Source organism: Pelobates fuscus, chromosome 6 (genome assembly GCF_036172605.1).
Source record: "Pelobates fuscus isolate aPelFus1 chromosome 6, aPelFus1.pri, whole genome shotgun sequence".
Taxonomy (NCBI): Eukaryota; Metazoa; Chordata; class Amphibia; order Anura; family Pelobatidae; genus Pelobates; species Pelobates fuscus.
In genome coordinates, this window is record NC_086322.1 from 88,158,471 (window position 1) to 88,178,093 (window position 19,623).

At 45.8% G+C, this 19,623-nt stretch overlaps 2 protein-coding genes across 2 annotated transcripts; one reads left to right on the plus strand and one right to left on the minus strand.

Moving 5' to 3' along the window:
• Positions 1–13,854: 13,854 nt before the first annotated feature.
• Positions 13,855–14,265, minus strand: LOC134566065 (histone H3-like). The gene has a single exon (XM_063425774.1). It carries the CDS (start codon positions 14,263–14,265, stop codon positions 13,855–13,857), a length of 411 nt encoding a protein of 136 aa, XP_063281844.1.
• A 699-nt stretch (positions 14,266–14,964) lies between these two features.
• Positions 14,965–18,817, plus strand: LOC134615416 (histone H4-like). The gene is made up of 2 exons (XM_063459935.1): positions 14,965–15,056; positions 18,598–18,817. The coding sequence occupies exons 1-2, from the start codon at positions 14,965–14,967 to the stop codon at positions 18,815–18,817; spliced, it is 312 nt and encodes a 103-aa protein (XP_063316005.1).
• The last annotated feature ends 806 nt before the right edge of the window (positions 18,818–19,623 follow it).

Here is a 19,623-nt window from a genome sequence, read left to right on the forward strand (position 1 = left end):
ACAAGGGAGGGATGGGGGGAGAAAGAGAGTGACAAGGGAGGGATGGGGGGGAGAAAGAGAGTGACAAGGGAGGGATGGGGGGGAGAAAGAGAGTGACAAGGGAGGGATGGGGGGGAGAAAGAGAGTGACAAGGGAGGGATGGGGGGGAGAAAGAGAGTGACAAGGGAGGGAGGGAGGGGAGAAAGAGAGTGACAAGGGATGGAGGGAGGGGAGAAAGAGAGTGACAAGGGAGGGAGGGAGGGGAGAAAGGGAGTGAGGGAGGGGGGAAAGAGAGTGACGAGGGAGGGGGGAAAGAGAGTGACGAGGGAGGGGGGAAAGAGAGTGACGAGGGAGGGGGGAAAGAGAGTGACAAGGGAGGGGGGAAAGAGAGTGACAAGGGGGGGGGGAGAAAGAGAGTGACAAGGGAGGGAGGGGGAGAAAGAGATTGACATCCATCACACACACACACACAATCATGCAACCCTTACACACACAGAAACACACAATGCATTCCTTACACACACTCAATGCACCCCTTACAGACGCACACACTGCATCCCGTACATACACAGAAATACACCTTGCAGCCCTTACACATACCAATACAGATTCACACATGGGGGGGCGGCAAACTTTACTTTTGCCTAGGGCGGCAAAAATCCTTGCACCGTCCCTGTCTGCGGCGTGCGAGGGAGCTGAGCAGAAAGCTCAGGGGAAGTGCTCCCTCGCCAGCCGCCGGCCCGCACACAGCAGCCTGCACGCCCGGCCGGCATGTCAGTTAGCTGCAAGGCTAACAAGGCATTTGCCCTGGGCATTTGGGGGCTGTGTTTTTTGCAGCCCCATAGAAAATGCCGCCCAAGGCAAATGCCTTGTTTGCCTCGCAGCTAAAACGTCCCTGGATACAGATCCATTGAGATTTCATGAAAGATGTTCATTTGCTGCAGCTCCAGAAATGTAATGTTTATCTACAGGGATAATTTTTTAGATAAACAAAAAAAGTGGCTTATATTGTGCTAGTGTATCTGCCAGAAAGAATATTTATTGGATAAAAACAACCGCCTACTTGCAGCCGAGCCCCTAAAGTCAGCATGACTTGCATTTTTGAGACCGTCTCTGCTGACAGTATTTCTTGCTGTTGATATAGTTCTTCATTTTGCACACTGAAGCTTCTGTATATTTAAAGGGACACTAGATATTAAGTGGTCTGGGTGCAGTGTCCCTGTCCCCTTAAACCTGCAATGTAAATCACGGCAGTTTTAGAGAAACTGCAATAGTTCCAATGCAGGGTTAAGATTGCCTCTAGACAGTCTTCTAGACAGCCACTAGTGGCGCTTTTAGCAGCTTTACGTAGGACATCCAGCATTTTGAAAAACCCTGTAGGAAAGCATTGATTCAATGCTTTCCTATGGGGAAGGCCTAATTCATGTGCAGTGCACGCCACACATTCAGTTTTCGGATTCCTGTGACAAATAGCGGAGCCCATTCAAGTGCTGAGGAACATCGGCGCTGGAATCAGGTAAGTGTTAAAAGTGGTTTTAAACCTTTCATTGCCACTGCCAGTGGGTGTGTGCTGTGGGGGAGAGGGACACTTGTTATCGTTTCCCCCCGGATGCGCTCCAGTGCAGGGATTACCCACATGGCTAGTTTGTCTGCCACTTGTACCATTGTTCCCTTCGTCCCCTGCGTCCACTACCTACTCCAACATTATGTCTGACTACAGCCACTGCTAATCGGGGCTGTTTTATGGCCTCAACTTCCTGGATCCAATAATTGATGCGAACATGCAAGTGTCATCATGCAGATGTCACACAAGCATGTTCTGGTGTCACATGACAGCCACTAACCAATTACAGCCCTCCTACGGCTATATAAACTTCCTTTGGTTATTTCTCAGTGCCCTGTCGTGGTTTTCTTTAGTGGTTATCTAAGAGCTCATTTCCTATTTCTATTTTTTTATATTTTGGCCAAAGGGACCTATAATCACCAGAGTTGCCTTCCCTATACTCATCATGCATCCTCCCGCTATTCTCTGGGTGCTCAAATACCAGCTTTCTTGGGATACCATATGTGTGCGGTTTCTTAATGTTTTTACATTGTAATTGGTGGTTATTTGTGTCAACTGCCTCTGGGCTGGGAGATAATTAAATTAAGCAATGTAGGTCACAATTCTCTCCCAGGCACAGAGGCCCCTGGACAGGATTACTGTACTTTGAATGGAGACTGCATGCTGGGGGTCTGTGTATAAAATCCTGTACTTTTATCAATAAAGACACACTTCTTTTCACCCTTCATCAACTCTATGCTGATATTTGAGTGAGAACTATAATCACTTTTGCCTTGCGGGAAAATAGGGAGAAGTGCTTGTAGCGGAGCTCCCTGTACCCGGGCTGGATACCTCCACCAAGGATCGCTCCCTAGCTGGAACCTGAGAAAACCTAGCTTCTGCCCCAGTCGCTGTGGCTTTACTGGGGTCCTCTTGGAGCCTCTCCATTCTGGAACAGGGTAGGGGACTAGCTCTATTTCCTCCCAGGGACTGGACAACACACAGTCCTTCGAGCTATAGTCCTTTCAAGGACTTTCCCCGCTGAATCCTCCACGAGCTGAAACAAGGTGTTGAGCAGTGATTAGCCCTTTCCTCTCACAGTAACTAGACGACACATAGATCTGAGAGTACAACTGATTTTAATGAGCCATTAAATGCACAGCCTTTTATGCAAAGACCCCAGAAGGGGGTCTCCAAACAATACAATACTAGCCCCGTCCAGTTGTTTCTGTGCCTGGGAGATAATTGAGTTAAATACATGTAAGTTAATTATCTCCCAGGAAGAGAGAGCCAAACATAAAAGTATAAAAGTACCTCAAAACATTATTAAGAAAAATACAATAACCTGACATGTCCCTACATCCCCAAACAGCTCTTAACTGAACAACCAAGTTGTTGAAATAGAGCTCAGACTCATGCAGTGTAGGGGAATCGCCACCGGGGTAAAGTTCTGACCAGCTGCACACGTGGTCCTAAATAGTTCGAGAGCAATGTGTGCTTTGGCCGATCAACTGTCGGAAGCTCTTGCTGCTAAATCAGTTATCCCCCGGATACAGAATATCTTACATAAAAAACCAAACAAACATTAATAAAACAACCCTGAACCTCCACAAGCAATATATTGTTGGAAAGGTCTGATCTGAGTGCCCATTCTAGGAAAAGACCCATAAGGAATTGGGGTAACACTACAAGGTTAAAGTTCTGACTGTCCATTTGCTTAATCCTGGCTGAAATTAGTTACATAAGTTAACTTCAGTGGCAAAAGGCAGCTTCCCCAGGATTTCAGGGAGTGATTGTTCCTCAGTGTTGATTGTACCTTCCCTCCAATTAGCGCTCTTCTAGATGGAGTAGAAGTAGGGGAAAGTGTCAGTGTCCCGAGCACATTACATATATGGGGGAATACTTAGGGACTCTGCGCCCCGAGAAGGGAATGAAGTACACAGATGAAACAGGATAGCCCCGGGTCCCTGCTATGATCCCTGCAAATAGCGGGGCTATCGGATGTCCGAGAAACCATCGTATAAAGTCTGGGGCTCAAGGCTCTGTACATCCCCGAAATCAGTTCCACAGCATTGCCTGGTTTAGTCTGGCGAATTCAAACTTCAAACCTAAACCAAGTAACAGCCAATCAACTGAAAGGCAAAAAACCTGTCAGTTGCACCAGTCAGTTCCATCTCCTGATTGGTCGGCATGGACTTCCAGGCAGCCAGTGGGACTCGGTGGATGCGAAACCCACTCACAGCCCCAGGGATTCTGCTGGGGCTCACGCCTCTTTCCAGGGGCTTCCTCCACTTAGGCAGCCCTGGGGACAGCGCTCTTTGGGCAGCTTTGAGCCTTGCCTCGCAGCTCCCGGGAGGGATAAGCAGTGATTACAGCCCTGTTAGGAGCAGGTAGGGTAATCCGAACCGCCAGTACCCCAACAGTGTCCCCACCAAACTCAGGGACCTGTTCATGGAGTCCCGGTGTGAAGACGCCACAAGTGAAGTGTCTTCTTTCGGGATACGAATGCTCCCCCTCGGTGGCGTTCACCTATACAAAATGTCGGCCACCCAGGGGAGCACTCATTAATTGTTTCCCTTGTGGTTTCACATTAATTATGTTGCAGGTGTGAACGTTCTGATCGATGGGGTACCAGGGTGGTCCGCGTTTGGGAGACGAACGGGTTCCGTTCGCATGGGCACTCCCCAATGGTCGACAGGGCATACTACACGGAATACATGGGAAAACGTACACTACACAGAGGAAAAGCATGGTACTCAGTCACGACGGCCCGCCACACTCTGGGATTCTTCCTAGTCATGCATTCGTAGTCTAGATTGGTAGTGGTTTGGAGAACTAGAGCTGCTCTGGCCGGTGTGTCCCTGGATATCCAGGCCCTGGCCAACAGGGTGTGAGCGGCAACTAGTATGTGGAAGAGCAGTATGGAGTCTATTTTGCCGAAGTCATCGAGGTCCATAAACAGGAGACTGGTTTCGGGTGTGAGGGAAACGTGTTTGTGTAGGGCTGTGGATACTACGTCTTCCACCATGTTCCAAAATGGTTTGACTCTCGAGCACGTCCACCAAATGTGGAACATGGTAGCCCTTGCATCTTGGCAGCATCAACATGTTTTTGTAGCAGTCTGATATATTTTGGCTAACCTATCGGGCACCATATACCATCTGTATTGTAGTTTACGTACTGTCTCAAAGTGCGATGTGGACATAGACCTCCCTTACTGGATTTTGGGCAGCAGGATCATCTTAAAAGCCGCAATTCGGCCCAGCCATGACAAAAATGTCCCCTCCCATGTTTTATTTATTTATTTATTTTTGCAGTGCATATAAATAGAACAAACGCGCGTGAGGTACCCCAATGGCAATCCTCAAGCTTATTTTAATTTCATGTAACATTGAGGTATTTGAGAATACTTGAACAGTTTTATAGTTAGGAAGAGGTTAAGCAAGATTAGCATAGGCTAGTCACGGTACTAAGCAGGATATAGGGTAATGCCATTACTCCAGAGTCATAGTAAAACAAGAAGGGAACAAGGTTATGGCATGCAATTAATGTTACCGAGTGCCTAGTCAGGACTGCGTTAGGTGACCGGTTAGCCAGAGAATGTGTCAAATGCAGAGTGGCATATTAAGCAGATCTAGTGGGGATGTAACTCAGGATTGGCCCCTACAAGGTAGGAGGTTAGATGATAATACAGGCTGAGCGTTATCTTGGCAGTAGGGGTGCTGGGTTTAAGTAAGTGAATGTACACAGTACCACACGTTAGGTCAGACAAAGAAAATGACAGATATATCAACTATATCAACAGGATTAAACAGTCATAATACATGTTATACTTATCAGTAATGGCTAAGAATCATGCTAAGTAAATTAAGGGCATGGAAGTAGAGTCAGGAGAGCGAGCCATGGAAAGGAAAAGAGTAAAACAAAACACATAATAACATGTGGTCTGTAAACATGCTGGGTAGATGCACCGCCCGAACTTGCACCATCTGCCTCATGGTTTTAGAAATGCGTCTGTGGTGGTGCTTGCGGGCCACCACGCAGGCCCCTCAAATCAGTAGGCTAAACAGTCATCCGACACTCCTGCAGGGGTCATTGCTTGTGCTTGGGCTCTGTCCATCTGGAAGAGCAGTGCAGCATCGTGGCTGTGAGATTCCTCTCCAGCCCTGGTGCTGTGGGAGAGCTGGTACTGAGGTCCAGGGTTTTCCCGGTCGGGATGGTGCGGTGGGCCCTGCATGGGTCAGTTGTGTGATGTCATGGGCATCTTGCGGCCCTCTGTGTGTGTGGCCGATACCTGTGGGTCTTGACCCGTGTTGCTCTCAGCCCAGGTGGGCATCTTGTGCGAGTTTCCGAAGTGTGGAACTGCGTTGCGCCCGTGAAAGATCTCCCAGGCCTCTACTTCCTGCGAACTTGTTCCCCCATAAGTGGTGCATGAATAGCCACAGTTGGCCGTGTGTGAGCTACCAGCTGAGCCCAGAAATGGTCAAAGATGTTTTCGAGGGTGTCCTTTGCTTTATTACTGGCGCCTGGCACATCAGGCCGCTGAGGCTGCATGCCGCGTGTAGCTGGGTCAGATGAGACCGCCATCATCTTTACCCCCTTTTAGCTTGTAAAGGCTGTAAGACCCTCTGAGAGGTATGGGACCCAGCTAGCTTCATTTGGCGGGGACCGGGATATCCCCCACAGGTCCACGGGGAAGGGATGGGGGGAAAGCGTAGTGCTTGCGTGCGGCTTGGAGCAGCGAGCGTAAAGTGGCCACCTTTCCAGTTAGCCCTCTCCAGTAGGCTTCAGCCCACTGTCGCGGTTCCTGAATGCTCCAGACGTCAGATTTGGTATCTACAGGTAGGTGCCGGTTTCCCCAGTCTGCAGGGCTCTTTTTAGAAAGTTTCCCAGCGCTTCTACACGAGATATTGTCACGGATGGGGTCCGTGCAGCAGACGCTCATGCAAAACACATCTTGCTTGCTCGCTGGTCAGGCTCCACCCCCCCTTCCATGTTTTGAGGGTGCCCGACACTTCGCCTATAAGCTTTTCATAGTTTTCCTTGTAAAGTAGGTTCAGGTTTCTGGTGGGTCAGATGCCCCAAAAAGTCTGGTAGTCCTGTCTCCAGTCTAAGGTAGAAATGGTTTGCAAGTCCTGCAGTACGTTCCTAGGTAAGTCAATCCCCATGGCCTGCATTTTGGCAACATTTAATTTGTAGTAGGAGTGGCGTCCATACTCTGTAATTTCTGTCAATAACTGGGGGAGGGAGGTCAGCGGGTCAGTTAGCGTTAGTAGGACGTCGCTAGCAAAGAGGTTGGTTTTATATTCTGTGTCCCCAAGCTGTATTCCGCGAATGAGTCTGTTGTCCCTTATTCTGGCTGCAAGAGGTTCCAGCACTAGGACATACAGGAGGGTAGACAGCGGGCAGCCCTGCCTGGACTCATTCATAATTGTAAAGGGATCTGTCAGGAACCCAGCAGTGAGAACCTGTGCAGTGAGGGGGCTATAAAGCACCTCAACCACCTACAGGAATTCCTCTGGCATGCCAAATTTGATCAAGACTGCTTCCAGAAAGCACCAATGGAGGAATTCAAAGGCCTTTTCTGCATCCAGGGATACAATCAAGCCCCCCCCCCCCCCCCCCCCCGCCAATATTCAATTTTTGCAGACTGTATAGAAGGACCAGCATTTTGCGGGTTTTGTCAGACCCCATGGTGAAGTGCACCTTGTCGCTATGTATTATGGTTGGTAACAATTGTCCCAGTCTCACTGCATACAATTTAGCAAAGATTTTCACATCCGTATTTAATAAGGAGATTGGTCTGAAATTTTGCGGGACATTAGGAAGTTTACTTGGCTTTGGTAGCGTCACTATGTGGGCTAGGAGCATGTCCTTATGGAGAGATTTGTTGGCTATAGCTGAGGCAAATGCAGAGGCTAGCTGAGGGGCAAGGGTCTTGCTGAATTTGTGGTAGTAAGATCCATCAAAGCCATTGGGACTCAGTGACTTCCCCAGTGGCATCAATTTAATCGTGTCTATAATCTCCTGCTCAGTAATGGGGCATCATGTTGTGGGGTCGTCAAATGGGTTAGTCGGACCTTGTCTAAATAGTCATTTATGTGGCAGTCCAGCGGCTGGGGGGTAGAAGCGTCAGAGTGCAGATTATACAGCGAGGTGTAGTACTTTGCAAAAGTGTTGCCAATTTCTCTAGGGATCATTATCTTTGTACTGTTTGGAGCTGTCGGGTAAGCTATTTTCTGCTGCATTTGTTTGTCTTGTAAATGTGCAGCAAGCAGTTTGCTCACCTTGTTCCCCTGTGTGTAGTGGTTGGATTTCAAGAGGTGCAGCTGGTATCCCATTTTGTCTAATGCTAATTTATGGGTCTGTCTAGTGACCTCCCTTGTTGGGAGACATTGGGGGTAGAATTGTCTCGGAAGTAGTTGTCTATGGCGTCACCTAATTTGTGGGTAAATGTGGGGTCTTTAAGGAGGGAAGTATTTAACCTCCAAGGACTGAGGTGGTGATATTCGTACTGGTCGTCCAGGGTTAGTAGGACTGGGGCGTGGTATGACCAGGTAATGGGGTCATTCGTACAGTTGCGTACTTGGTTCAGGGCGGTCCCTTGCAGAAGGATGTGATCTATCCGTGAGTATGTGTTATGGACCACTGAGTGGTGTGTATAGGTTTTTTCACTCACATGGTTTAGTCTCCATACATCATAGTAGTGGAAGGAGGCGATCAGCTTTTGCACCCTGTTGCATTGGCGACGGAGTAGTTGGTACCTGGTACTTTTGGGAGAAAGAGTTGTGTCTAGTTTATTGTCCAGAATGTGGTTAAGATCGCCACAGAGGATAATTATACCCTGTTGTATGTTATGAATCTTATGTAGGACATGGCATAAGAAGCCAGTTTGGTTGCTTTTGGGGGCATAGACATTAGCAATAGTGTACTGTATGTTGTTAATGGCACCCACCACAATTACATATCTGACCTGAGGGTGTCTGCAGGGAGAAGAATACATTCCTATTAATAAGAATTGTTGTGCCTTTCGATTTTGTCGATGATGTGGCATGGAATTGAACTGGGTAGTCAGTGAGTCGGAGTTGAGGGTGGTCTAGCGTTCTAAAATGTGTCTGGAGATATACTATATCCGCAATTTGAGATTTCAGTTCTCTATAAAGCAGGTGTCTTTTTTTTTTTTTGGACAATCTTTATTTAGTTACATTTCCATGTCAAAGGTGGGTAGTAACAATAGGGGTATAACGTTTGCTTTCATCCACACGCAGGTGGTATAATTGGTGAACAAAGTGGAAGCATCAGAACAACAACTGTAACTGTCTGGTGTATTTCAGAGTGGTGTCATGCATCGTTGCTTAGCAGAAAGACAATCATCGGCCCGCTAAACAATCTACATTTATTTGTATTATAAACTATTATTATTGTTATAAATTTTATATATATATTTTTTTTCTAAATAATTTTCTGTCGTACAAAAGGTAGTGTGAGTTCCGTCAGTCAGGGAAAATACATTTTGCATGAGCAGGTAGCGCAACCCGTACAAGGCTGAACCCCTGACATAGCACCGACCTGGCGGTAAGAGCCTTCCCGTTGGGTCCCCAAGCTTGTGAGGTGTGTGCCCACATTTTCTCAGCCCTCTAACGAAGTCCGGGTAGTGTCCCAGGTCTGTGCGGTGGTTATCCGTCAGGGGCTATCCGTCCGGTGGTCTGAGCTGTTTGGGGTGTCCAGTTAATGTTTGGGGCAGGTAATCTAATTTCCCGGCGTCCCTATAAGGATCTGTCGTCTTAAAGTGTACCTAAGCAGGTGTCTTTTAACAGGGATATTTAGAGTGCACATTTTCATGGAGGTTCAAAAAAGTTAATGTGTTGGAATGGTGTAGGTGTACATTTACAATAGGAGGGGAACGCCCTTACCAGCTATTAAGCCCCCAACACCAGGGGCGTATTAGCCGCGAGGCAAACAAGGCATTTGCCTTGGGTGGCATTTTCCAGGGGGCGGCAAAAAAAGCCGCCCCCAAATGCCCAAGGCAAATGTCTTGTTAGCCTTGCGGCTAACAGACATGCCGGCGGGCTGCTGGGCGATCGGGCGGCACTGCCTGGCGGGCGGGCGGCCGGCGAGGGAGCACTTCCCCTGAGCTGTCTGCTCAGCTCCCTCGCCAGCCGCAGAGTGAGGCTGGGAGGCGGAGCCGGAATATGACGTCATATTCCGGCTCCCAGCCTCACTCTGAGGCTGGCGAGGGAGCTGAGCAGACAGCTCAGGGGAAGTGCTCCCTCGCCGGCCAGCCGCCCGCCCGCCAGGCAGTGCCGCCCGATCACCCAGCAGCCACTGCCGCCCGATCACCCAGCAGCCACTGGACCACCAGGGAGGAAGAGACCCCCCCCCCCCCCAGCATTCCCAAAGGTAAGGAGGCTGGTGGGGGGGGGGGGGTTAAATTAAAAAATGTGTTAAAAATTAATTTAAAAAAAAAGTGTTAGAAATAAATTTAAAAAAAACGTGTTAAAAATAAATTTAAAAAAATGTGTTAAAAAAAATAAAAATGTGTTAAAAAAAAAAAAAAAAGGGTTAATGTGGGTGGGTGTGTGTCTGTGTCTGTTAGTGTCTGTGTCTGTTAGTGTCTGTGTCTGTTAGTGTCTGTGTCTGTTAGTGTTTGTGTCTGTTAGTGTGTGTGTGTGTGTGTCTGTTAGTGTGTTTGTGTCTGTTAGTGTGTGTGTCTGTGTCTGTTAGTGTGTGTGTCTGTTAGTGTGTGTTTGCCTGTGAGTGTGTGTGTATGTTAGTTTGTGTCTGCTAGTGAGTGAGTGTGTTTGTCTGTTAGTGAGTGAGTGTGTTTGTCTGTTAGTGAGTGTGAGTGTGTCTGTTAGTGTGTGTTTCTGTTAGCGAGTGTGTGTGTGTGTATTTAGAATGCGGGGCGGGGGGAAAGGTTGGGTGGGGGTGGCGCGGGGGGAGGGGGGCGCCTGAGTTTTGTCCTGCCTAGGGCAGCACAAAACCAGGATACACCACTGCCCAACACCCTATAAGCAGCGTAGATCGCAGCACTATTGTTTAAACCAATAGGTTGTCCCTCACCTGTGGAGAGATCCGGTAACAGACCCTGACATGTGCGTCCGCAGGAATTTTTCCAGTGTCCTGAAGGGGAGAAGCATAGTCATTATCACATAAAGCCAGGGTGAATAGCGTTTCCACAACTATGGTGTCAGGAATACATGTTTGTATTCCTGACACTATAGTGTTCCTTTAAGCAAATAAAAGGAACATTCTGGTCATCATAACAACTTTATCTAAATGAAATTGCTATGATGTAAGGAGGCCCCTGTGTGCTCTCTTTCCTTTAAGGGTTGAAACCGCTCTCAAATGGTTTAACCCCAAATACTTCCTCCAGCTCAGTGGTATTCAGCTTCTGAAACGGAGTGTCAGGAAGTGCAGATTGACGTCGGGCATGGGTGCCGCAAATTGGCTAGAGTGGTCAGCTGATGCTCTAAGCCAATCGCTAGTTCCCGATTCATAAAAATGTTTTAAGTTTTTATAAATGGGGAGCTACTGATTGGCTTAGAGTGCCAGCTGACCGCTCTAGTCAATCAGCGGCAGCCCTACCCAGCAGCCCTCTGTTGTTCCTGATACTCAGTAAATAAAAGGGAACACATTAACACTAATAATTGTTTTTACATGGAGAGATGAGAAGGTCCAAAGTTTCCCTGCCAGGCCCAGGAGGGATCACTTCACTTGTCCTTCCTGCTCCAATCTCATGTTCTTCTCCTTCATTTGACACAGTCTTCTTTTTCTTCTGACACAGTCTTCTCTCCTCCTTGGCTCCTTCTGCTCCTTTACCTTTCTGCTACTTTCTGATTATTTTGCACCCTTCTGCTCCTTGCAGACCCTTCATTCTTCTTGCAGACCCTTTCTGCTCCTTGATGCGGCCTCCTGCTTCTTACAGACCCTTGCTGCTCATTTCTGTTCCTTTTCCTACTTTACCTTTGTGCTCCTGCCCCTTCCAGATCATTGTTGACCCTTTCTGCTCCTTGATTTCCCTTCCTGCTCATTTCTGTTCCTTCTCCTTTCTGCTCCTTCACCTTTGTGCTCCACCTGTCCCTTCCTGCTCCTTGCTGCTCCTTATCATACTTTACATTTGTGCTTCTTCTGTCCATTCCTGCTCCTGATGTCCCTTTCTGCTCCTTGCAGACGCTTTCTGCTTGTTCTCCTACTTTACCTTCCAGCTCCTTTCAGCTCATTGCTGTCCCTTTCTGCTCCTTTTCCTACTTTACCTTTGTGCTCTTTCTGATTCTTTCTGCTCTTTTACATGTGTGCTCCTTCTGTCCCTTCCTGCTCCTTGCAGACTCTTCCTTCTCTTTACAGACTCTTCCTGCTCATTTCTGTTCCTTTCTACTCCTTCTGCTGCTTCCAGATCATTGCTGATCCTAACTGCTCCTTGATGTCCTTTCCTGCTCATTTTTGTGCTCCTTATTCTTTCTGCTCCTTCACCTTTTTGACTCATTCTGTCCCTTCCTGCCCTTTCTGCTCATTTTAGACCCTTTTTGTTCCTTCTCCTACTTTACCTTTGTGCTTCTTTTGATTCTTTCTGCTCATTTCTATTCCTTCTCCTTTTGTGCTTCTTCTCTTACTTTACCTTCCTGCTGTTCTTTTTTGCTCCTTCTCTTACTTTACCTTTGTGTTCCTTCTGATTCTTTCGGCTCCTTTACCGTTGTGCTCCTTTAGTCCTTTCCTGACCCTTTCTGCTCATTGCAGACCCTTGCTGCTTACCTGATATGTAGGCTGCCCCCCATGCCTCACTTACCTGATCTGTAGGCTGCCCCCCATCCCTCACTTACCTGATCTGTAGGCTGCCCCGCCCCCCATCCCTCACTTACATGATCTGTACGCTGCCCCCCCATCCCTCACTTATCTGATCTGTAGGCTGCCCCCCCATCCCTCACTTATCTGATCTGTAGGCTGTCCTCCCTATGTCTCTCTTATCTGATCTGTAGGCTGCCTCCCCAATGTCTCACTTATCTGATTTGTAGGCTGCCCTCCCCATGTCTCACTAACCTGATCTGTAGGCTGCCTCCCCAATGTCTCACTAACCTGATCTGTAGGCTGCCCTCCCCAATGTCTCACTAACCTGATCTGTAGGCTGCCATTCCCATGTCTCACTTACCCCCCCCCCCCCCAAGTAGGGACCAGCAGACCTAGTATGGTGACAAACATTAAACGTACTAGGACCGTTTACTTATTGGCTGAATGTCGCTAAAGGAGTCAAGGAGGGTTTCTTTGCTTGGCAGTTTGCCTCCTATCTGTGACTGTGGTAGTGGAGTAAGGTTTATAGGCATCATTAACTGGTCTATTAGTGGCAAAGTTTGTAAACTCTGTCTGTTTTTATGTTTTTTATTGTTATTTTTACCTTTTATCTTTTTTTTTGTGTTAGTTTTTGCTATCAGTGTGTGATTGTTATGTCCCTTCAATAAAGGTATGTGGGTATTGTAAGGGGCTTTCGTGTCTATCTGCTGAATAACAAGCAGCAGAACGTTCCCCCCCACTTCTATGTGGAGCATGACTATTAGCATTAATATTACCAACATAAACACATGCAGTGTGAAGTGTTATCTTCATACTGCAATTGCCCTGTAGAGCTATACCATAGACTGAGAACACTGGTACCAGTCTCAATGTCTCTTCGCCTTCTTCCATTCCGGTGGTATTCTCGCTGGGCTGGGAAATCTGCTCGGAGCAGGTGCCACTTGCATTCCCCAGGGCTCGAGGATTTTCTAGCCTTTCTCTGTTGTGGAGATAGTCACAGTTTTGCCATCTTTGTGCACCAGGAGCTTCAATATGAACCTGGGAACATTGGAAAGCAGAATACTGAAATTTATATAATAAAAAAAAATTCCAAAGCGATTCATTTAGGTTACTTAAATCCCCCCTCCCCCCATGATTCTGATTGAAATTGGGGAAGGGGTGGGAGAGAAAAAAGCTCATAAAAAAATAAAATAAAAAAGTATATGTATTGATCTGATTAAAGTCCTGGGAAATGAATGAAATGTTGATCCTACTTTTAACCTTATTACTATAAATAACTGATTGAAAAGGGGATAAATGATTCTGTTTACAGGTATTATTTCCTAGTGTATTATTGTTAATGTACTTTATTATACGATATTATGCCTCACAGCAGGACCTGTTTGCTAGTAAAGTGCAGGATATTAGCCAATAGAAATAAAGACCATGGTCCTGTATAATAAAGGGTGCGGGAGGAAGGGATTGACAAGCTCGTTTGGTTGAAGACATAGTGGCTCTGAAAAGAGCCTTTGGTTGGAGAAATGAAGAGATTGGTCAGGAAAATGGCATTAAGCGCGCTCTCCTCTAATCCTGCGAGCCAGCTGGATGTCTTTGGGCATGATGGTCACTCTCTTGGCGTGGATGGCACACAGGTTGGTATCCTCGAAGAGGCCAACCAGGTAAGCCTCGCTAGCCTCTTGCAAGGCCATGACAGCAGAGCTCTGGAAGCGCAGGTCGGTTTTGAAGTCCTGGGCGATCTCACAGACCAGGCGCTGGAAGGGCAGTTTGCGGATCAGCAGCTCAGTGGATTTCTGATAGCGACGGATTTCCCGAAGAGCTACCGTGCCAGGGCGGTAACGGTGAGGTTTCTTGACACCACCGGTAGCGGGAGCGCTTTTCCTGGCAGCCTTGGTGGCCAGCTGCTTCCTGGGAGCCTTCCCTCCGGTGGATTTACGGGCTGTCTGCTTAGTACGGGCCATTCTGTCAAACTGAGCGTCTCAACTACCACAAGTTTATCAGGAGCTATGGCTAGAGAGCCGCGAGCCCGAGTTCTTTATAGATCAAAGATGGATATGATTGGACACAATGTACCACACCCCTAACTCTGATAGGAGGAGAGAGACGCTGCCACTTGGTGACAAAAGTGTAGATTGAAATACTGAGCGCAACGCATGCTCTTTCAATGTTAACTGCGTTAATTGATTAATTACATAATTCGATCCAGAACTAAGAGATACTATGTGTAATACATACAATCAGTGTAAAAATTAAAAGATTATAATTATGTCTTTAGCTAAATAATTTATCGAGACATATTTACTTTTAATCTCTTTACCTGCATTCCGTGCTATTACAGGATTTGTCTATTATGTATGAAGCAAAGTGAAGAAAAATGAAACATTTTATCAGTAAATGCAGTCTGCACTGAATACTTGCCGGAGCTGCAAATTCGAATACGGTAGAAACCTTTCCCGCTGGCGTTTTTTTTCTCTAGTTCAAAAATGACTATTCAGCAAATCACCGCAAAGCACAACCTCCTGCATCAGCCAATCAACGACAAGAGCCGCCCAGTGACGGTTTGATTTGTCTATCAGTTCCCCACTCGGTCGTCTCAAGAGACATATAAGAGAAGGCGGCCGTGTTGGGAGCATTCATTGTTCCACTTGTCTCAGCTCAGAATGTCTGGTCGCGGTAAAGGAGGGAAAAGGCTCGGTAAAGGTGGTGCCAAGCGGCACAGGAAGGTGCTCCGTGATAACATCCAGGGGATCACTAAACTGAGGCTAGTGGTGTTGTGCAAAGAGGCACTGAGGCTAGTGGTGTTGTGCAAAGAGGCACTGAGGCTAGTGGTGTTGTGCAGAGAGGCTTGAAGACTATGGTGAGGCCTAATAGAAAGCAGTTGTTGTTGGGGGATTCCATCATAAGAGGTGTGGAGATGGACAATGATGGTCTTGTGAGGTTTCTTCCCGGAGATACTGCTCACAGAGACAGGAGACGTATCTGTAATATTGTTAAGCAAGCAAAGCAGGAAGGGGAATTGGATGTACTTGTCCATTTAGGGACAAATGACTTGGCTTGCAATGAGGTTTCAGAGGTTAAGGAAGTTTTTAGTGTTTTTGCCAATGATATACGGCAGGTTGCTTCCACACTGTCATTCTCTGAAGTTCTGCCTGTGCATAACACTTAGAACGACAGGCGGATGCGTATTAGGGACTTTAACTTGTGGCTTGGTGAATGGTGTCGGGAGCAAGGATTTGGCTTTATTGCTCATGGTAGCTCTGTTTGGAATGGAAATAAACTGTACAAAAAAGATCGTTTGCATCTTTCTCAAAAGGGAACAAATGTTCTCAGTGAGCAGTTCAGAGGTTTTGCTAGGATGTTTTTAAACTAGGAGGGGGGGCAAAAGGGTGATAAAACATCAATCCAATTGTCCCCCAAAACAAGGACAGAAGGTGCCTGTAGCAAGTGTGTTAAAAAATGATAAGCTTAAAGTCATGTCTACAAATGCTTGCAGTTTAGGGAATAAGATCCATGAACTTGTGGCAATAATTGCAACTGATAGTGTAGATTTAGTCGCTGTTACTGAGACATGGTATAATGAGAAAAATGACTGGGACATAGCAATACCAGGGTACTCTTTATATAGAAAAGACAGGGAAGGCAAGAAAGGGGGAGGGGTGGCCCTGTATGTAAAGGATAGCATAAAATCTAGCCTAATAAAGGTTAGTGAGGCGAACATAGAGTCCGTTTGGGTTACGTTAGAATTTGGTAATCACACAGTAACTCGTGTAGGTGTGATTTATAGGCCCCCAGGACAAATTGAAGAGTTAGATAATCTACTAGTTGAAGAAATAGCTAAAATGACAATGAAGGGGGAAGTTATCATCATGGGTGACTTTAATCTTCCTGATGTGAATTGGAAAACAAAAATAGCTACTTGTGCCAGGAGCACACATATTCTAAACTCCCTACTGGGATTGTCTCTAAAACAAGTCGTTGAGGAGCCAACTCGTAAAGAGGCCATACTAGATTTAGTGTTAACAAATGGAGATTTGGTATCAGATATTACTGTAGGTGAAAGTTTAGGATCCAGTGATCATCAGTCAGTGTGGTTTAATATAAGAACAGTGACTGAGTCACACCACACAAAAACAAAAGTTTTAGACTTTAGAAAAACAGACTTTTCTAAAATTAGAATATGTGTAAAGGAGTCATTATCAGACTGGAGCAATTTAAATGGAGTCCAAAAGAAATGGGATTATTTAAAAGTTGCACTACTGAAGGCAACAGAAAATTGCATTAGGCTTGTCAGTAAAAGCAAAAAATTCAAGAAACCACTGTGGTACTCCGCAGATGTGGCCAAAATAGTAAAAAACAAAAAGTTAGCATTTAGTAATTATAAAAAAACCCAGAGTGAGGAAGACAGAATGACCTATAAGATTAGGCAGAAAGAGGCTAAGCAAGTTATAAGAGCTTCCAAATCACACACAGAAGAGAAAATAGCACAGTCAGTAAAAAAGGGGGACAAAACTTTTTTAGATACATAAATGAGAAAAGAAAAGTAAAACAAGGATTAGTTAGATTAAAAACAAAAGAAGGAAGGTATGTAGATGAGGATAAAGGTCTAGCTGACTGCCTCAATGAATATTTTTGTTCGGTAGGACCTCAGTTAAGAAAAAGGATAAATGAGTCATTTATTACACGTGAGTTTACAGAGGAAGAGGTTCTATTTCAACTGTCAAAAGTAAAGACAAATAAGTCAATGGGACCTGATGGAATACACCCAAAGCTATTAAAAGAGCTTAGTGGTGTACTAGCAAAACCATTAACAGATTTATTTAACCAATCATTGATAACAGGAGTAGTCCCAGAAGATTGGAAGTTAGCGAATGTTGTGCCCATTCACAAGAAAGGTAATAGGGAGGAGTCGGGCAACTATAGGCCAGTAAGCCTTACTTCAATAGTGGGGAAAGTGATGGAAACCATGTTAAAGGATAGGATTGTTGAACATCTAAAAACACATGGATTTCAAGATCAGAGACAACGTGGGTTTACTTCAGGGAGATCATGCCAAACTAATCTTATTGATTTTTTTGATTGGGTAACTAAAATTATAGATCAGGGTGGTGCAGTAGACATTGCTTACCTAGATTTCAGTAAGGCTTTTGACACTGTTGCACATAGAAGGCTTATCAATAAACTACAATCTTTGAGTTTGGATTCCAATATTGTTGAATGGGTAAGGCAGTGGCTGAGTGACAGGCAACAGAGGGTTGTAGTCAATGGAGTATATTCGAAGCTTGGGCTTGTCACCAGTGGGGTACCTCAGGGATCTGTACTTGGACCCATTCTCTTTAATATTTTTATTAGTGATATTGCAGAAGGTCTTGATGGTAAGGTGTGTCTTTTTGCGGATGATACTAAGATATGTAACAGGGTTGATGTTCCAGGAGGGATAAGCCAAATGGAAAATGATTTAGGTAAACTAGAAAAATGGTCAGAGTTGTGGCAACTGACATTTAATGTGGATAAGTGCAAGATAATGCATCTTGGACGTAAAAACCCAAGGGCAGAGTACAGAATATTTGATAGAGTCCTAACCTCAACATCTGAGGAAAGGGATTTAGGGGTGATTATTTCTGACGACTTAAAGGTAGGCAGACAATGTAATAGAGCAGCAGGAAATGCTAGCAGAATGCTTGGTTGTATAGGGAGAGGTATTAGCAGTAGAAAGAGGGAAGTGCTCATGCCATTGTACAGAACACTGGTGAGACCTCACTTGGAGTACTGTACACAGTACTGGAGACCCTATCTTCAGAAGGATATTGATACCTTAGAGAGAGTTCAAAGAAGGGCTACTAAACTGGTTCATGGATTGCAGGATAAAACTTACCAGGAAAGGTTAAAGGATCTTAACATGTATAGCTTGGAGGAAAGACGAGACAGGGGGGATATGATAGAAACATTTAAATACATAAAGGGAATCAACACAGTAAAGGAGGAGACTATATTTAAAAGAAGAAAAACTACCACAACAAGAGGACATAGTCTTAAATTAGAGGGACAAAGGTTTAAAAATAATATCAGGAAGTATTACTTTACTGAGAGGGTAGTGGATGCATGGAATAGCCTTCCAGCTGAAGTGGTAGAGGTTAACACAGTAAAGGAGTTTACGCATGCGTGGGATAGGCATAAGGCTATCCTAACTATAAGATAAGGCCAGGGACTAATGAAAGTATTTAGAACATTGGGCAGACTAGATGGGCCGAATGGTTCTTATCTGCCGTCACATTCTATGTTTCTATGTTTCTATGTAAACCGGCTATCCGCCGTTTGGCTCGCAGAGGAGGTGTCAAGCGAATCTCCGGCCTCATTTACGAGGAGACTCGAGGAGTGCTGAAAGTCTTCCTGGAGAACGTTATCCGTGATGCCGTCACCTACACCGAGCACGCCAAGAGGAAGACGGTCACCGCCATGGACGTGGTGTACGCGCTGAAACGCCAGGGCCGCACTCTCTACGGTTTCGGAGGTTAAACGTTTCGGCTGATGTTCGATAATTCATTCAAACCAAAGGCTCTTTTCAGAGCCGCCCACTCCTTCCCTCATAAGGCTATAATTCCACCAGGATGGCTCGGCTGTCTCAATGCTCCCTACAACATATTGGAGAACGAGAAATTACAGAGTAGCCTTCCGGTAACCCAAACTCCAATGTGTTTCCTATCCATATAATGTGGCCTTATGTTTCCCCGAATATCCTGCTTCGTTTTCTGTTTGAATGCAATGCTCTCATAAAACATGAAATAAGGGCATTGGAGGCTGAGAGGGTTAAAGTTTTGCTTGTTAGTAAGACTAGAATTCTCTCTGCACTAAACTGCAGTCAGTATGTGATCTAAAACGGCCGGAGAGAAAAGCTGCTGTGATCGAAGCAGCCATTCCCGCTTTTTATATGGAAAACATGCTGCATACTGACTTTATACACCTCGAAACAGACCTAAAACTAGACATTCTATACTGTGATAATTATAGTTTGAGGAATCATTAGAATTCTCTAAGCATCACAGTCCATACAAATTATATGGCAGTCGTTTCCACCTGAGTATGAAAGGGTTAAACTATATGCATTTTATCATCACAAAATACTGCTCAATGAAACTGCAATCAGTATGAGGCCAGGAAATGGCGGGAGATGAAAGTGGAAGAACAAAAAGCTGCTGTGACAGAGCCAGCAGGGGGACTATATCATGCAGGATTTAAACTTCGCCATTTTGTAACCGACTTTACCGCTTTAAAAACGCCATGCAGAGAACGCTGAATGTATAAATTTGGTAATAAATACATTA

What these genes read in the sequence shown, in the direction of transcription:
- LOC134566065 (XM_063425774.1), bottom strand. Translation starts at nt 14,265, where the DNA reads ATGGCCCGTACTAAGCAGACAGCCCGTAAATCCACCGGAGGGAAGGCT.
- LOC134615416 (XM_063459935.1), top strand. Translation starts at nt 14,965, where the DNA reads ATGTCTGGTCGCGGTAAAGGAGGGAAAAGGCTCGGTAAAGGTGGTGCC. An exon ending in GATAACATCCAGGGGATCAC is followed by an intron (nt 15,057 to 18,597) that starts TAAACTGAGGCT and finishes TATGTTTCTATG; the next exon opens with TAAACCGGCTATCCGCCGTT.